At 39.8% G+C, this 20,048-nt stretch overlaps 2 protein-coding genes across 2 annotated transcripts; one reads left to right on the forward strand and one right to left on the reverse strand.

Moving 5' to 3' along the window:
- Positions 1 to 712: 712 nt before the first annotated feature.
- Positions 713 to 10,751, reverse strand: asb5b (ankyrin repeat and SOCS box containing 5b). The gene is given in 8 exon segments (XM_079220208.1): positions 713 to 1,271; positions 1,380 to 1,571; positions 3,586 to 3,720; positions 4,579 to 4,732; positions 4,871 to 4,978; positions 5,628 to 5,707; positions 10,440 to 10,590; positions 10,596 to 10,751. Coding segments are annotated over 8 exon segments (1,074 nt in total). The 5' UTR covers positions 10,722 to 10,751; the 3' UTR covers positions 713 to 1,143.
- Positions 10,752 to 15,074: 4,323 nt separating this feature from the next.
- Positions 15,075 to 19,365, forward strand: spcs3 (signal peptidase complex subunit 3). Its single transcript, XM_079220033.1, has 5 exons — positions 15,075 to 15,304; positions 16,110 to 16,183; positions 16,779 to 16,855; positions 17,116 to 17,231; positions 19,131 to 19,365. Exons 1-5 carry the CDS (start codon positions 15,162 to 15,164, stop codon positions 19,261 to 19,263), a joined length of 543 nt encoding a protein of 180 aa, XP_079076159.1. The 5' UTR covers positions 15,075 to 15,161; the 3' UTR covers positions 19,264 to 19,365.
- Positions 19,366 to 20,048: the final 683 nt, after the last annotated feature.

The following is a 20,048-nucleotide window of genomic DNA, read 5'->3' on the forward strand; positions in this document are numbered from 1 at the left end:
GGCACCTCTCTGACTACTGGCCCCTCTAGTGTTGGGACCTCTCTGATTACTGGCCCCTCTAGTGTTGGGACCTCTCTGATTACTGGCCCCTCTAGTGGTGGCACCTCTCTGATTACTCGTGGCAAGTCTCTGACTAGTCGTGGCACTCCTGTGACAACTCCTGGCACTGGCAGCTCGTGGCACCTACCGACACCTAACTACATATAAGGAGAGGACAAGTGGAGATATTATTCGACTTGTATTTAAAAACATTTTGATATAGTTTTATTATATTAAAAAGGATGATTTATTATACTCGTTCGGCACCCCTGGAATGTTAGTGTATTTCGCCGTTTCATGTTGACACTTTATAAATTGTACACGTGCAATTAATGATTAAAGAATTATAAAAAATAAAGTAATAATAATAATCATAATATTTCACACTTATATACCATACTATTTAAAATGTTTTATTAATTTTTACCATATCATGCCATACTGTTATACCACCACTATGTTACTTTAATTTGAGGAGGCTGCAATGTTTGTCTAAGCACAACACTGGAATTATTTTTCCACCAGGAAACCTGAACACACACACCTCTCTTGAGTGTAATAGCGATTATAACCACACAGCTATATAGATTCTAAATTAACTGGAGGATGAACTTTTTTTCTACATCTTAAACCCTTGAATGACCCATTCAAATCGTATGGGAAATCAGTATGGTTATGTCATGGATCATTTATTCATATTTACATAGTCATGCAGACACCTGGAGGCCAGCCCTTGTCAATGGGAAATAAATTCCAATATTTACAAAATGACATTATGCTGAACCAACATGGTAACACAAATATTTCAAAATGTGGGTCACCATCAGTCACAAACATCTGTCAGGGGAAAAACAAGTCCTAATAAATAAACATTTAAAATAAACCAATTATGGCAACATCAAGGCTATGTTCCCAGAGTACAGCTTGCCGCAGAGTGAATCTTCAGCGCATTTTAGTGTAATAAAGCTGTAGAAGCCAAACTCAACCATACAGTTACTTTTTTTTATGTGTGTTGACATTAATTGATTAATAAGGGGCTTGGCACATTGACATTTTAAATGTTAAAGAAATTTCATCTGCTTTTCCCTGTCATGCTGCATCATCCTATACATGCTCCAGGTAGTCAGTGAGCAGGGTCGGAAGAGGAAGGAGGGGGAGCATTTTCAGTCTGGATCGACCAATCAGGTTCCTGATCTGAAGTCGACACAACTGGCAGAGACTCCTCGGAGAAACTACAAAGAGACAGAGGGATTTCCGCTTACTGTTGTGATACAACTTGAATTTTGAGTGGTTCTATGCATCAATGTTGAAAATCACTGCAGGAGAAGATATTGCAGTACCTTCAAATGTCAGTAAAAGCTGTTGTGTTTTTCCACCAGCAGGCGCTAGCTCCACAGGCCGCTGATTGTTACCATCTCTGATGTTGACATTAGCTCCATAGTCCAGTAACACTGACGCCTGATCTGCACTGTCCTGCCTGACAGTGGCATGCAGAGGACTGTCACTTCCTCTGCCTACATTAACGTTGGCTCCTAGAGAAGATGCAGACAAGAAGAGAGGAGAGAAGATGTTAATCATACATTTACTCATACTGTAGATAGAAGATAAGATAAATGGCCACTCCAAGGCCATAACCAAGGGGTCACAAATAAACATTGCTTAATTTCAAGGGGGTCACAATACAAAGAAAGTTGAGAACCACAAGACAAGTGTTACAATCAAGTTTCCTTTTTGATTCACTGCCTTGTGCCCTGAGTCTGCTATTGAGTCCTTTGTCGGTTGGCTCCACTGTAATCTATTCAGTAATGAGGATTACAAATAGACAGAGAAGAACATTGGGATGATTTTGGGTGGTAAGGAAAAGTTCCAGATGAGTCTTAATCAGCCATGGATGATAATAATAATAATAATAATAATAATAATAATAATAATAATAATAATAATAAGTAATGTCCACACTCACAGACTTTGAGGTGCAGTCACGCAAAGTCCTTTATGCATACTTTCTGTCGGTCCGTATTTCTGAAGACTTTCCCTGATTGAATTACTCAATATTCATAGCGTTGTGACATTAAACACGAGGTTACCAGGGAAAGCCTGGAGGCGTAAAAAAAGGTAAACAAAGTGGATGTATTGTGCCTAGCATATTACATTTACACTGAAACATTACCAGAAACGATTTCAGATGATGCATTAAAAAACGTAAAATCGGAGGAATGCAAACATAGACTTTATTACATACCTGGTTTATTCAGCAACCATTTATTAAAGTTTTTTTTTAACAAAGTAAATAGATTACCTCTCATCTCATAAGGCAAGAGTCTGCAAGACATTCAAATCAGGGAGTATTAAAAATGGAAAATAAACCCCTCCCAATTTGGTGTCATCAAGTAACGTGATATGCTGACCCATTCATATTTATACCATTTCAAGCCCTTGCTGTCTCTCTCACTCTACCATTTACCAGGTGGCGTCAGTTAAGTCCCTGAAGGTTCAGGGTTTCAGGCCTTAGGAGCCTTAGCCACAGCCCATTTTGCAGCATCAATTTGGGCATATTGGCTAAAGCTGATCATTTTCTGGATCAAAAAGACCAAAACAATTAGAGGCCCAATCCCAATGTCCCCCTAAAGTCTTAAACCCTGAAGCATCAAGGACTTTTCTGATGTCATCTGTTAAATGTGTGAGTATGAGAGGCTGTAAGGGCTTGAAATGGTGTAAATACAAATGGGACAGCACTTTGCTGCAACATATCACGTTACCGTGACGTCATAGCATGTTATGTACAAGTGTGGGTATTTATGTTATACTCTTTACTCCCTGATTTAAATGTCTTCCAGGCTCCGGCCTCACAAGATCAGAGGTCATTCTTAAATAATCCATTTACTCATTTTTGTCAAAACAGCTTTCATAACAAAATGAAAAGAAATGGTTAATAAATAAACCAGTTGTGTAATATAATCTCTGCTTGCAATCCTCTGCTTTCATGTGCTTTTATGTTACATCTTTAATCCTTAATGTTTTTGTGCCGGCTGGCTGAACACACATGTGCTCACATATATGTCTATGTACATATATATCAATGAAGAAGAATGTTTTTTAAAAGTTTTTAAATGGTTTAATCAATCAGTTTATAATCAATCAGTAGTTATTGTCAAACAATATCTTCCCAATCTCTACATGATGTTTTTGTCAACCTTAATTATTTTGTGATGGATTCCCTTTGTTTACCTTTTTTTTCTTACGTCTCCATGCTTCCACTCATAACCCCGTGTTTAAGTCACATTGCTATGAATCGTGGTTAATTCCCTCAGGCAAAGTCTGCAGAAATGTGTACTTAAGGAAATGGTTAATAAAGGGCTCAACATGTCTGCCAGAGAGCCCTCAAACACTTGATGATTTGACAGGCGGACAGAACTAAACCTTCAATGTCTATGAGTCTGTGAGAGTGGAGATTGGGATTTGGCCATAGAAAACTGTGGGCACCTGCAGGTAACACTGGTGTGCTTCAAGTAGAAATAGCAGAAAGTTTCAGTAAATGAGAAACACCTCTGTGCAGCAGGATCTTTGAGCATGCCATTTGTCGGTGTAGACAGCTTATGTAGAGAGGAGTGCCCAAGTGGGACACTTCATAGTCTGGATCTGCTCCATGAGACAGCAGGGACTCCACACACTGGCTATTGCCTGGACGCACACACAACATGATGAAACATTCATAAACTTAAAACGTAGGGTAAATATGTTGCTTTTGATTTGACAAGTTATTTAGTACTCAGAAAGTTGGTTACTTCTACCAACTTTCTCAGTTGGTCGCACAAATACTGGATTTTTTTTGGTAAAGCATTGTTTTTCAATGAATCAGATCGCTGCTTAATTTGTGTAACATGTTAACTGCTAAATGGATGTTTCGTGAAGGTCTACACTGCTACGTACACGCGCATCACAGGCTGTGTTTAACTGGCAGACTCACAACACATGGTTGCAGTCTGGAGCCCTGGTGCCTTTGTGCTCTTTGTTATCAGGTTTTCATCAGGATCTGACCTTTCTACTGGAGTTAAACATTACAACCTGACCTATAAAGGTTGCAGATCTGTTTTATTTTGAAAATGCAACTGTGCATTTGTGAGATGAGACTTTCAGCCAAATTTCACTAAAACTGGACGATATGGAGAAAATATCATGACATTTATGACCAAATGATTTGAAAACAATATGGCAACAATATCTTAAGGCTGACCATTGGTGCTTTCACAAAATATTTACACAATAGTCACCAGTAATGTGCAAATAATGACTGGGTGTTTAAAGGCAAATCATAGAACAGCTGGACCAATCTTTAAAGCAGCCTTTAGAACCAGGAAAAGACATGCATGCAGTATTACAATATCCAAAATCTAAGTGGATATCTAGCCTCATATCACGATATCTATAAAATATAGATATATTGCCCAGCTATAGATGTGGTGTTTGGGATATTGTGCCTGGACACACAGACTAATCCGACGATAACTAGGTATAATGGATACTGAGCTGTGTATTTACCTCTCTTGCAGGCTTCATGCAGAGCCGAAGGGAAGTGTGTGTGGGTTGTGTGTGTGTGTGCTCCATTCTGCAGCAGCAGTTCCACACAACCGACACTCCCAGAGGCACAACAGTTGTACAGAGGAGTGGCACCATCGATGGTGGCAGCATTCACCTAGACACACACATATATGTGAGAAACACTCATGATATCAAGTAAAACATGCATCGGTGTATAATTGTGATAATGTGTTTTGGGATGGGCACATGGTGAACATGTAATAATGGTGGTGATAAGAAGATGAATACTTACATTAGCGCCAGCATTTATTAATGCTCTGACACAGGCCACATGTCCTGACAGGCAGGCTTCATGGAGAGGAGTCACATGATCAATGGTGACAATGTTAGTGTGATATCCCTAAAAAATTCAAAGCACACAGCGTTATGACTTCAGTTGTTTAGGAAGCACACTGCCTTGTTTAGATGTATCTCTCTGTTTGACTTATTAGAGTCAGTCTTTCTGCTTTGAATTAATTCAAAGTAAACGGCAACTGGATTTTTTCAAGTTTGATGTTTACTTCACTTTTCTGTATGTTTTTTAAAGTTGAAATTTGAGTATATCTTGAAGACTAATTCAAAGTAATTTCACTTTCCCATCCTTGTATGTAATCTATGAATCTGGGGTGTAAGGTTATGCGGGGGCATTGAGGATAGACCATTTGCTAGAATATCTTGTATGCAGTGCAATTCAGCTACAGACCACAGCATTAAACAATTTTACACATTAAAATAATACATCTATTAACATATTCAACTGCAAGTGTAAGATGGTTTTCACATTGGAGTTTGCTGAAGTAAACTGAGTTTTCTGAATCCAAAAAGTATTTTCTGGACTACTACAACCTAATTCAACAAAGGTATCCACACACACAATGTACCAGACACAAAGTGCAAAAACTAATCTCTACCAAATGTCCTGTGTGCGTGTGTGTGTGTGTGTGTGTGTGTGTGTGTGTGTGTGTGTGTGTGTGTGTGTGTGTGTGTGTGTATGTGTATAAGGACCTCACCTGGGCCAGCAGAGTGCGCAGGCCAAGCAGTCGACCCTGAGAAGCTGCTTCATGGAGAGGGGAGCGATCTGCCCACGACCCTGGACACACACACACACACACACACACACACACACACACACACACACACACACACACACACACACACACACACACACACAAACAGTTTGTTACAAGTTTATTCTCCAATGCCTCATTGAATTTCACTTTTTTCCAAAGCACCATGATTTGAAGATTCTCTGACTTTAGTGGTTCCCAGAGGTGGCAACCAAACAGACACTGTGATGCAACACTGATTTAGCTGTCAGAATCATCTATATAGTCACATAGAGAGTCTACAGGGCCTTTAAAGATTATTTTGGAGTTATCTGCCTCATTCCATGGTGAAGAACGACTGGGACCGTTGTTCTAGGTGCACAACCAGTAATTACATTTTCCAACTATTACAGGGGCTTTACATAGCAGTTATGGATTGTCAGGAGTCTAATGAAAAACATTTGTAATAAGTCAGGGGCATTGGGATGAGCTGAATTACACCAAAAACAAGTTCAATTCTACAGCGCTACAAGTTTTCATCATTTAGCGAATATATTTTTAATTCCACTATTTTGCTGCATCAAATATTGAGAAGCATGAGTGTTTGTCCCATTACATTACATTGACCACATTTTGAGTGAAATGGAAGTGAAAGGACCTCCACACCTGCTTGTCCTGTCCACACCTGCTTCCTGTCTGTCAGACTGGAAGATCACCTTACCGGCTCCACTGAACACTGACAGCCACTGCAAATACTAATAATAACTACTAGCTTGCTAACTGAATTAGTAGCTGGAGTACTCACACCACAAGCAGAGCAATCATATCAGTATGTTGAGATCACCCCCCCCCCCCCAAAAAAAAATCTAAACTCTCTGCTTAACCAGCCAACTCATCACTGAATCTGCAATTGACTATGTTTTAAAGTTTTTTTTATTATAATCCAATCTGCTAAGACTAGAAAGTTTCAGAGACAGCGGCCATATTTAGATGGTCTGTGAGGTCTGTGCCTGCCCTCTGTACACATGCTTAGTTTAAACGGGTGGCTACAACTATCTGATTGGCCCCAACATTTCTGCCATGTTGTTGGCCGGGCTGTGACGCGGCTGTTTTTCCAGCAAGTTTGTTTGTGCCTGTATGATTTTGTTTTAACAGGAAGAATAATTTGGAATAAAAAAGACGATATCTCCGGTTGTGTTGCATCGATTTTGACCCTTTTTAAAAACTGTCTGTCATATGTCAAAAGCATATTTGACCATAAACTTTATAAAATATAGAAATAGTGTCTGTGACATAACCCGTAGCTCTCTGAAGAGCTGCTGTGACGCTCAAAAGTTGCTCCGACTGTCACCATCCTGGCAGTAACGATACAGCCTAACTAACAGACAAAGAGGTGGACCTTTGGAGGAGTTGAGGCTTTGGTTGACCAACAGAACAGGCAGCTAGCACCTGAGATGGCACCCACCTGTCTCGCCCTCAAAGTTGTCACAAACAGGGATTAGATTGAGAGACCGAAACCTTTTTGAAACCAGGCTGTAAACATGTTTATTTCTGCTGTAAAGTTGAGCATTTTAACATGAGGGTCTATGAGGACTGACTCCCTTTTGGAGCCACCCTCAAGTGACCATTTGAGCTACTGCAGTTTTTGGCACGTCTGCTTTGGCTTCATTTCTCAACAGCTCGAGGTTGCCGCTTGTATTTGACATGAAAATGACAATGTTACAGTAGTGTAATGCTAAATCTGCAGAGTACAATTTTAAAGGGAGAGTGACATTACACAGTTACGCAGTATAAATACTAAAATCTCTCGCGATAGATACATATATATATATCTTTGAATATGACATTAAATAAATGATGGTGCACACGGATCCTAGCCCAACCTAAATCTGAGTTGTGCATGTAATTCTCAGCTGTACGCACCAGTCAAGCTCCCAGGAAGAGTACCACTCTTTGAAGCACATTTTACATAGTTGCAGTGGAACAGTGGAATTACACCTTTCGGTCCACTCCATTGGCCCTAAAAAACCCTTTCCTCATTGACTTACATTGGGGAAGAGATGTCAGTAAATTAGAGGTAATTCTTTTTGAGGTAAATCAACTTCCCAGTACAAATATTCCAATAGACCTTATGACATTAGGTCCTACAAGTTGGAAAATTCCCTAATAGCCAAGTTATTTTACCTGAATGAGCCCGACACAAAGGATGGACCCGGGGGCTGAGAGGCCACGCTAACGCGCTTGCTCTTTGGGCCCATGGGTACGAAAACATTTACAGAAGATCAGGGTAATCTTAGATGAATTTAAACAAATCTTTTAAAGATTCAAACTTTTTTTGCTTCATGAAAATGAATGGGGCTCCAACAATCAGGTTATATATATATATATATATATATATATATATATATATATATATATATATATATATATGGCATTGGGGCATGTAACTTGGTGCAACAAAAATATTCTGCAGGGCTGCAAACTCTCAAGCATTGGCCTTATAGACTCAAAACAAATTCATAAATGATAATGTTGTGGCGAGATAAGAAAACGCTGACAGTACAGATACATATAGGTCTCCATTTTAGATTTGCTGAGAAGCACAATGGATTTAAATACTTTTACCATGTAAAATCTGATGTTATTTTACTGTACAAAGGTGGGAGAATGAAAGTGAAAGTCGGCTGAATATAACACAATATAATACAGACAATTTGCTCATTGAACTGTCATGGGTTTTCCTTCAAAGGTTTGCTGAATTTCTCTCTAGCCATGTTCAAAATCACAGTTATTTACTGTACAGTGTTGGAAAAAATTAAAGGGAAAGTACGCTCAAAATATATTATCACATTGAAGGTTTCCTCATATTTGAACTCTCAATTTTGGATTTGTTTTGGTTAGATCCAACAGTGAAAGACAAATATACCAAATGGTGCATTAAAAAAAAAGCTTATTTCTAACCCAGAGGTGGGCAAACTACGGCCCGCGGGGCATTTTAATCCGGCCCGCCGATTATTATAATTATTATAACATTAAAAAAAAAAAAAAAAAAAGTTGTTGTAAAGACCGCTGTAGCGCTTCTCCGTTCCCAAGTTCAGTTTCCCGAAGCACGATGACCACAACAGACCAGCGTTGATGTTTCTTCATGCTTATTTATTGCACAGCGCTCTTTTAGGCTTTTCGTGTGTGTGTTCTTCTGCAGCAGAAAAACCGCTGCAATGCCTTCTGCTGCGCACACGGCCCTGCTGCAGAAGAACACACACACGAAAAGCCTAAAAGAGCGCTGTGCAATAAATAAGCATGAAGAAACATCATCGTCATCGTGCTTTGGGAAAATCAAGTCGGGAACAGAGAGGCGTTACAGCGGTTTGTAGCGCCGTGCGGACCGCTGCCTGCCGAGTTCTGCTGGACTAGAGCGACACGCAACACTTGCTGTGCTGCGCTGGTCAATTCCACCCCTCCTCCACTGATCCCACAGACAAGGGCGACACTTTTTTATTATTATTACCGTAATATACCGCAAAACACTGAAAAGCTCCACTTTTTAGCGGTCAGAATCCTTTTTAATTATGTCGTAAAGCGTTAACTTTAGAATAATTACGGTAATATGAATCACTTTCTGTCGCCGGAGACAGGGTTTGTACTACAACAGTTTTAGAGTTGTAAAATGAACTGACAGCTGCATGCAGAGTATTTTTCCTCAGTATAACTAACATAACTAACCACATTCCACCCTGCGCGCTCATGTCATGTGACATATAGGGTTCTGTCTGCCAGCCTCCTGCAGTGATCCCTTCTGTCACAATGAGTGGACCCAAGAAAAGACAAGTCCACAGTGAGTGCAGAGTCTTTAATGAGTGGACTGCTAAGTATTTTTTCACCGAAGTACGATCAGAGGCAGTATGTCTTATTTGCCAAGAAACCATTGCAGTATTCAAAGAATACAATATTAGCCGCCACTTTTCCGCCAAGCATGCTAACTATGCTAGCCAACAGTCAACGACAGAACGGGCGGCTACTGCTAAGACGTTGGCAGCCAATTTAAAGAGTCAGCAAAATATTTTTTTTTATTTAACCAGCGAGTTGAACAAAAAAGCCGAGTCATTTACGTTATATTCTCACACCGCCCCCTGCCGGCCTCGCCGTCCTCCAGTGTAGAGCCACGGGTCTCACACCGCCCAGCGCCCCCTGTGGCGGACCGCAGGCTCCCCACCTTCCCTTTGGCTCCAATAATCTGTTTTACCAGATACTCATACTCTCATGTGGTCTGCATTTGGGTCCGCAACATTGTCCTCCCGTGACAGGTTCACACAAACACTCTCCATCCATCTGATACTGGCCCCGCCCGTCTGTGAATTTTTTTTATTCAATGTGGCCCCTGAGCCCAAAAGTTTGCCCACCCCTGTTCTAACCCCATCATTTACATTTCAGTTCTGATTATGATAAATACGACTTGGCCTAAGCAATATAATTTGCTGCTGGACAGTAATGACATGCACGGTGTTTTAAACATGTTTATAAAAGCTTTGTTTCTTGTCATTTTGCAGTGTGGTATAGACGCCTGAAAGCCAGTTGTAGTATGTGTAGCAAAATGAGTTGTCCCAATATTAAATGCCAAACATAACCTATAGCCCACAAAACCTATAGTATACATTATTTACGCTTTGACTCAGAATTATTCACGACTGTATTTATAGGTTTCACCGCCCTCTGGAGGAAAGCTCTACCTGTGCCCAGCACATGAACAATCTGCTTTGAACGCAGCAGTCTACCGACCTTGGCTGGTCAGAATGCCCCAGCAGGCCTTCTTCCTCTCCGGGACCTGCTCTGGTAGCGGCCCGGGCTCGGCGCTTCTTTTCCGGGACATATCCTGAGCTCCGGACGGAACTTCTGGCATCTTCCCGAGGCTGGAGCTCACGCGCTCTGCTCAGAAGAAGTGACTGCAGCAGCTGAGCACGAGCGAGGCAGAACACGGACGAGCTGGTGAGGCAGGGCTCTGAGCGGATGGAGACATCTGACTGGCTGAACGGCTTTGTTGTTGTTGTGTTCCACGCACATGACCGTCTCACGTGCGCACCCACGTGTGGACGAGAGAAACTATTTCTGTCCTTGAAGTGGACAGCCTCCACACAGCCCTTTGCTGTATGCAATGTAGGCTATGCGCGTGCAAGCGGGGTAGCTAAACCGTGACAGCTTGGCAGATTTAATCACAAGTCATTAGTCTGAGCTTTAACTCATAATATTCTAACTGTATTACATCATCACATCTGACATCTGACCAGGTCTCCACCACATATCAAGTGTCGCCCACATTTATTGTTGAACTGGATTTGCCAGTGATCAAACAATATATCTATACCATATATATATATATATATATATATATATATATATATATATATATATATATATATAGATGGATGGATGATAGATATGTAGATGGGTATAGTGATAGATATATAAATGATGGATAGAGAAAGTTGGATGGATGGATGGACATAGACACATGTATCATTAGATAGGAGGATGGATGGTAGTCAACTGTATACCGGCCTGCCTTGAATAGATAGTAACATAACTTGGTGACAGAATATCTTACTTACATCCTTCAATCAACAGTTCGAGCCATGGCTAGTCAATGTTTCCTTGGGCATGACAAATTGGATAGATAGATAGTTGGACAGAGTAGGGACTTCATGCACTTCTTTAATGATAAGATTCTAATTATTAGAAACAAGATTAATAATTGCCTGCCCTCAATCAGGACCAATGTATTCTCAAATATAGAAACAGCTGTAAACCCTGATGTATATTTCGATGGCTTTTCTCCCATCAACCTACTTCTAAACCTTCTACCGATCTCTTAGACTCCATCCCAACTAGGCTGCCTAAAGACGTTTTACCTTTAGTTAGCACAGATATGATCAATATGTCCTTAGTAACAGGTCATGTGTCACAGCGCTTCAAAGTATCTGTAATTAAACCTCTTTTTAAGAAGCCCACTTTCGATCTAGAGGTGTTGGCTAACAACAGACCGATCTCTAAACTTCTCTTCCTCTCAAAGATACTGGAGAAGGTAGTCGCAAATCAGTTGTGTGACTTTTTACATAACAATAGTTTATTTGAGGAGTTTCATTCAGGATTTAGAAAACATCATAGCACAGAGACAGCACTGGTGACAATCAGTGCTGTCTCAGATAAAGGACTTTTCTCTGTACTTGTCTTGTTAGACCTTAGTGCTGCATTCAACACTATTGACTATGACATCTTATTACAGCGACTAGACCAGTCGATTGGCATTAAAGGTACAGCACTAAGCTGGTTTAAGTCCTATTTATCAGATCGATCTCAGTTTGTAAACGATGAAACCTCGATAAACCCCAATGTTAGTCACAGAGTTCCACAAGGTTCTGTGCATGGAACAATTTAATTCACCTTATATATGCTTCCTTTCATTAATATTATCAGAAAACACTCCATAAACTTTCATTGTTATGTCGATCAAGCCAGATGAAACCAAACAGGTCGCTAAACTTCAAGCATGTCTTAAAGACATTAAAACCTGGATGACCTGCAACTTCCTGATGTTAAACTCAGAAAACAAATATTTTACTTGGCACAGAGCACCTAAGAAATTCAAGCATTTGTTACTTCTAGTCTAGATTACTGTAACTCATTATTATCAGGCTGCCCCCATAAATCTCTTAAATCTCTTACATTTGAAATCCTTCTCCTCACCTATAAAGCCTTAATTGGTGATGCACCATCATATCTTAAGGAGCTCATAGTACCATATTACCCCACTAGAGAGCTTATAGTATCATATTACCCCACTAGAGAGCTCATAGTACCATATTACCCCACTAGAGAGCTCATAGTACCATATTACCCCACTAGAGAGCTTATAGTACCATATTACCCCACTAGAGAGCTTATAGTACCATATTACCCCACAAGAGAGATCATAGTACCATATTACCCCACTAGAGAGCTTATAGTACCATATTACCCCACTAGAGAGCTCATAGTACCATATTACCCCACTAGAAAGCTCATAGTACCACTAAAGAGCTGCTCTCACTGAATGCAGGGCTACTTGTGGCTCCCAGAGTCTTAAAAAGTAGGATGGAGCAGAGCCTTCAGTTATCGGGCTCCTCTTCTGTGGAACCAGCATCCACTTTCAGTCCGGGGACAGACACAGTCACCTCATTTAAGAGTAGACTTAAGACTTTCCTCTTTGATAGCTTATAGTTAGGGCTGGCTCAGGTTTGACCTGGTCCAGCCCCTAGATATGCTGCTATAGGCCTAGACTGCTGGGGGACATTCAATTCAGTTTATTTTATATAGCCCAACATCACAAATACAAATTGGCCTCAGAGGGCTTTACAATCTGTACACATGACATCCCTGTCCCGGGACCTCACATCAGATCAGGAAAAACTCCCCCAATAAAGATAGTAAAAACCCTTTCACAGGGAAAAAAAGGGGAAGAAACCTGAGGGAGAGCAACAGAGGAGGATCCCTCTCCCCGGATGGACAGAAACCTGAGCCAGCCCTAACTATAAGCGCTATCAAAGAGGAAAGTCTTAAGTCTACTCTTAAATGAGGATACACTGAGCTCCTCTCTCTCTCCTCTCTCTAGCCTCTTCTCTCTCTCTCTCTCTCTCTGTCTCCTTCTGAATTCATGTCTCTTCAATGCACATTACAAACTCTGCTTCTTCCCTGAAGTCTTTGTGCTTTCTACAGTCTTCCTGCCCGGTTACTACCCTCACCCTCCTGTCCTCGGATTCCCCGTTTTCCATCACAGTTTTCCCTTTGTTCCATGACAGTTTTCCCTTTGTGTCCTCCCGGAAATAAAACCCTTACGTTCATACTCTCTGGCCTGTGTCTGCGTTTGGGTCCGACACCACACCCCGTGACAGAAACAGAGTTTTCCAACTTTAATGAGTTGATTAATAAATATGAATATGATTTGAACTTTTTTGTATGAAAGATGGCCAGATGGATAAAGACGCCATTTAAAAAAATCAATGAACAGTTGATGGCATTGGTGCATTTACATTTTACAATAACGGAATAGTTTGTGTCTTCTTGGCTGAATTTGATAAACACTCTTCATCAATGCTTTATAATTTCGGTCAAATGTATTGTTCGTTCATTTATTCAATGATGTTAGTTTGATCATTTATTTCACCTTTTTAATCGGGTTTTGGGGAACAAGTGGTTTCAGGTATAACATTTAGGAATTTGGATAAATTAATACTTTTGTTCACAGTTTTGTTTTAATGCAATATGTTTGAGGATATATGCTTAGGACTGTTTGTTTAAATGTAATATACAATGGTAATTTCTTCAAGAATTTGATTTCATGAAAGTAACATTTTGCTAAAATAATGAGCAAATTAATGTAATATTCTTCTTTTCTGGAGAAAATAGGTTTGTTGGATAACAAATCACATTCTAGAAACATAAATATAGAATGTAAAGAATTACAATAAATGATTAGAAAATTCTATTTCATTTTTTTTCCTTTCAAATATGTAGTTTTTTTCTTCTTTCAAAGTGTTTAAAAAGGAAGAGCACATTCTAGGGATGTGCAAAGGTCCACAGTATTATGCTATAGTATATATGTATATAATTGTATACCTGATCAATATCATTAGGGAAAATCTCTCAAATAGTACATATTATCCAGAAATAAATGTAATGTTATATTTATAATGTTTTATTCGTATTAGTATACCTTGAGTCGTATACGTTTACTGTAATGTATTTAGCTTATATGTCTTATACATACTTATGTATGCGTTCTTTAATCCACACAGTTAAGATTATTATATTTGATTTAATATTATTTCTACATCCACGATTGCATTCATGAACATATGTTGTTCTTAAATTGGTTATCAATAAAGTTGACAAATTAAAAAAAGATGGACGCCTTCTTCCGCTTACTCATCGCTCGCAGTGCGTCAAGTTTGTGTTGCGTCAAGAACACAAAACCGGAAGTATACAAAGAGTAAAATATCTTAATGACGCTTAACATTTCCACTATAAGGAGTTGGATAAACTCCTCACTACAGCAGACTATTTCGAGTTGCTAGTAGAAAATAGGTGTTGGAGAATGATGTATGTTTCTCATCAGCCTCCTGCAAACATTAGCTAGTCACATAGCCATAGCGTTAGCTTAGGCGAGGAGCTTCCTCTCGTGGCTCAGTTTACGTAAATGTACACAACTAAAATCTAATTTTAAGAGTGTATCCATGTACAAAAGTATTCCTTTAAATTACCTTTGAAGACTAAAACCCCTCATTCAAAATACACTCAAAAATCATTTTATTTTGAAACGCATGATCGGGAAGTAGCTACGTCTTCAATCTGTGTAACTTGGCACTTCCTCTATCACACTAGCTAGCAACCGCGCACATCCTGTGCGAAACATCTCTTTTTGAATTACTGTAATTCTTATTACCCTAGAGTCGTAGCTGCTGTTTAAAGATGAATACGGTTCTGTCGAGAGCTAACTCTTTGTTCGCCTTCTCCCTGAGCGTCATGGCGGCCTTAACGTTTGGATGTTTCGTCACGACAGCGTTCAAAGACAGAAGAGTTCCTGTGGACGTCCACGTCTCTAAAGTTATGCTGTAAGATTGGTTGTGGACTATCATGTGTAACAGCTGTTAGCGTTCATCGCTATGTAACGTGTGTTGCTGATGCTGTAACGTCCGTACAGTTGTTAGCACAGCGACAATGAAAAGTACGTAGACATCCGGGGCTTTTAGACGTTATGGCGTTAAAGACGCCAGCAGCACGCGGCATGGTGGTAAACGTTACAGTTTGATATCCGGCGTTACGTCACCAGCTCGGTCCTCTTTGTTTGTGTTAGTGGATAACAGTCCCTGAGCCCAGTCTGAGTCTGTGATTGTAACGTCCGCTGAAACCAGACGAGCCAGAAGCTTTATTGATGTGACAGACAGGTGGAGATGTAACTGTCAAGCACTGAGACTGCATTATTGGTCCCATTCTTATTATTGATCCTCAATCAGATCAAAGCATGGTTCATTTTAGACAAATCTATTGAATGGAAGTATGTGTAAAGCCATTACATCGGAATACATATAAAGTCATTTAACCAAAAGCTTATTTGATCAAATGTCCTCATGAATTCATTTGCTATTATGTGATCAGAACATCTGCAATCAGAACGGTTTAGAAAACTAATAACTAACGTCATAAACACCAGCCAGTTTCTTTCTTTCTAGCATATTCCAAATCCTTCACCCTCAGTCTCATGTATTTTCATGAAGCTTCTTTTCTAAATTTATTCACCAACAGCTCTATCATGTTGTTCTTCTTTCTCTTTTAACCAACACTTTAGTTTGAAGGCTCTTCCTGTTTCCACCCATAATGTATCCTCCTTCATCGCCCTTCTCTCTTGCTGTTGAACAGGAAGAACGTGGATGACTTCACAGGACCCCGAGAGCGCAGTGATCTGGGTTTCATCACCTTTGACCTCTCAGCTGATATCCTTTTCGAATACTGCTACTCAAAGTGACATGTAGAGTGCATCTTTAAATGGGCTCTCGTTTCCGTAGCGACTTTCTAGTCTCATGACCACTCAAAGTGGTTATTACCTGTAAACATTCATCCACGCACACACACGCACGCTCACCAAGGCATCAAGGGAACTGTAGTTCCAAAGCTTAAAGCGTAGTTTAATAAACAACAGTTTATCAGAGCCCTGCCCTAATAGAGTGGAGATGACAGAATTTTACTTTTGCTGATCCAAACATTAAAATGCCATTTAATAACCTCAACAGCGACCCGTTTAAATCGGTGTCCCTGTAAATCCACATATCCCACTGAATTTTCCTCACTTTTTTTAATTTTATGATTTTTGTTTTATTGTATTTTATTTATCTATTTTGTTTCTGTTGTGCATCATATTATTATTATCTACTACAAAAGTCCCTTAGAAATAGACCCATCTCTGTGATTATAAATTAAGTTTCTATTCTGTTGGTACGGTGTTGACATGGTCCAGTGTCAGACGGACGTGAACTCAACCCTCTGTGGTTCCTGAGGGTGAATGTTCTCTTGTTCCTTAACTTGTCCTACATCTGCAGCCCATTTTTGACTGGAACGTGAAACAGCTGTTTCTCTATCTGTCTGCTGAGTACACCACAAAGAGCAATGTGAGTCATAGTGCACGCACGCACGCACGTCAACTCTTGTTGGAAATTTACATTGTAGAAGTAGACTCTGCATAGTGGCATATATATATATATATATATATATATATACATATATATATATATATACATAGCCTCCATTGTACTGCAGAAAAAAACATGCAAGCATTCCAAACTGCAATCCACTTTATTAGGTCTACAGTATAATAAGTGTGTGTGTGTGTGTGTGTGTGTGTGTGTGTGTGTGTGTGTGTGTGTGTCAGTCTCTAAACCAGGTGGTGCTGTGGGATAAGATTGTTCTTCGAGGTGAAAACACCAAACTGAACCTCAGAGACATGAAATCCAAATACTTCTTCTTCGATGACGGCAACGGACTTCGGTTAGACACACACACACACACACACACACACACACACACACACACACACACACTCTTTTATATTTTATGGCAATCTATCTACAGCGGTGCTAGATGAAACATCAAGCGTTACCAAAATCATATTGATTCTATTTTTTGGCACCATGAATAACATTTTTTAGGCACTTATATATTTACTTGAATATTTAAATGTATTGCTATTTTATATACTTATACTACACACTACACAGCATTATTTAGATAACAACATTTGTACTGATTACTTCACTACATTTATCATAGATGCTCATGACTTTTCAGATCAAAATTTGGCATATTTTCCACAAAGTTTATGAATGTATACAATAAACTACTCATCAGGATATAAAATAAGTATAAATCTGCACCATCTTGACCTTCACAACATGAACGTGCTATTAATGTGCATACTGTGTGTGGGAGCATCAGTGTTCCAGCTGTCAGCATTAGCTGAGTGAAGATTGGACCAGTGCACTGAGAAACTCCTGAGGTTGTCACTGGGCCTGCTGCTGTTGGTCCACATTGAGGACAATGCCCTAGTGTTGTCTCGTGTGGCTCACCTTTAGCTGTGCCGTTCCCTAGGCATTCATCCAGGTGGATGTCAGGAAACAGAACAGCCCTTCTCTGACTGGGCTGTTAAACCTGACACCCTAACATATGCAAAATTAAACCAAAGCATCCTCACAAATGCGGCCTGTCTTTCTGAATAATACTGGCGTTAATACTTGTATTGTGAATGCTGATACAGAGGCGTTCCTTTGTGAATAGCTTACAACATGCACAGACAAAAAAGTATTAGTAAACATAGTGGTATCTAAATTTAGACAACAAAACATATGTTTCTCTCTAAAAAGATTAATATGTATTTACATCAGACAGTTCCTCTTTCCTTTCTTTGTGTCTGGAGGACACGGTATTCAGCAGTGTGAGCGCACAGCGCTAGACTTACCAGAGAGCCTTTATAACGGCTCTGTTAATCACGGTTTCAGTTTCAGTCATTGTTGAATGATGGATCCACAATATCAGTTAATTTACAGAAAATCAACTTCTTGGCAAGAGAAAAAAGCTACAGATGGGTGATTAGGCTCCTTTCATACCACATCGGGTTTTATTCCGACTTTCGTCACAACAGCAGAATACATGGAGCCAAAACCACCTTTATTTACTGGGATTCCAGTGAGAACGGTGTTCACATTTTGAGCTGCTTTGTATCATCACAAATGGTTTGACATGAGTGCTGACTGTGCAACAGATTCTTTAGTAAAGCTATGTGGCCTCTTCCAGATAAAATAGACACAGGATGACGTGTGCCCAAAAGGGTACAACATAATAATAATATCAGACAAATTGGGGTTCAATATTGCCGCAGTATCGGCTGACTAGATCTGACTGACGATACTACCAAGAGGCTATACCATTCAGACTGTAATCAGTTTGGAGTTTTCTGGAACTAAAAAACTGCTAAATTTACTGGACTAATCGAACAAGTTAGTCTTCCATATAATAGTTGTGGGACCAACAGGAGACGAGAATGTCATCACCAAAGCTGCTGAGGCTGATCTGTCCGTACATTTAGCGCCAATATGGGAGTCTTTTAAACATAATGGATCCTACATTTCTTATATTGCAACTCAATATAATCTTTTATTTGAGCCCTCATGTCTCAAACCCCACACCTTCAGTTTGTCACAGACCTTTTGCCCAAGCTGAGATAACCCTAATGGCATCATTATGATCATCAGAGAGGTTCTATTAGACAAAAACACAGAGGTCATTATAGCACTTTAAATGTTATGTTATAATGTAAATGTTTAAACAAGCTTCTGATGAATATCATTATAAAATGTGAGGTTTAAGTTTGAACGTGTGTGTCGTCTCCAGGGCCAATAAGAACATCACACTGACGCTGTCATGGAACGTTGTTCCCAACGCGGGAGTCCTGCCTCTGGTGGCTGGAAGTGGACACGTCAGCCTCCCTTTCCCAGACGCATACGAGAGCACCAAGAGCTATTAGTCAGACTAAAACACACACTGATGACTCACACACACTGGAATGTGTGTTTCTTCGTAGATGTAAATGAATTTTTGGTTTGTAATAAAAGATGATTGGAATATCTGTGTTTGAAAGGATTTTTTAAATAGCAAGAGCAGTACACTGTTGATAAAGGATCAGTCCACCCAATCCCAAGCAACTACCAATACCACTTATTGTATGTGCAGACATTAATGGTGTTGGTTTCATTTCAGAACATGAAGCGGTCAAAGTGCAGTGTCATTAACAGCGCCTGTATACTTTTGAATACCAAATTGAGTCCCATTGTGAACAAGACAAAGAAGCTTTCATAGTCAGTTAGAAAAGGTGACGTATCTAAAAATGTGTGCTCATATTGTTTGTGTTGGTTGACTATCAGTTCAGAATTGGGTCTGGGATCCACTGTGTTTAACATCACAGTGAATGGATCCACGGTGTAAATGAGAAATATTTGTTTGTGAAATAAAAGTGTGTCTTATATTTTCTTTTAAACTGCTTTTGGTTGAGACATTTACACATACTGCTCAGTCGTGTCCTAATAGATGACGTCTGTCAGCTCCCTCTGCTTCCCACTAACTAAAGTGGAAAAGAGAATAGCACCTGGTTTCTCTAGATCCAATTCTGCGTGTTCAGAGTGTGTGGATGACGGATACCAGTTGCACCTCAGTGAACGTACACGTAAACAAGGCCTCAACTACTCTAGTCCGCATGGTTACATATGTAATACTTCATATGTTTGTGAGAAACACATTGCTTTAGCGCCTGAA

The sequence above is a fragment of the Taurulus bubalis genome (genome assembly GCF_910589615.1).
Source record: "Taurulus bubalis genome assembly, chromosome: 6".
Lineage (NCBI taxonomy): Eukaryota > Metazoa > Chordata > Actinopteri > Perciformes > Cottidae > Taurulus > Taurulus bubalis.

Bases quoted from the DNA above. Each gene is read 5' to 3' on its own strand.
- spcs3 (XM_079220033.1), top strand. From the start codon at position 15,162: ATGAATACGGTTCTGTCGAGAGCTAACTCTTTGTTCGCCTTCTCCCTG. The intron at 16,856-17,115 runs GTGAGTCATAGT...TGTGTGTGTCAG, and splicing joins AGTACACCACAAAGAGCAAT to TCTCTAAACCAGGTGGTGCT. The intron at 17,232-19,130 runs GTTAGACACACA...TGTCGTCTCCAG, and splicing joins GATGACGGCAACGGACTTCG to GGCCAATAAGAACATCACAC.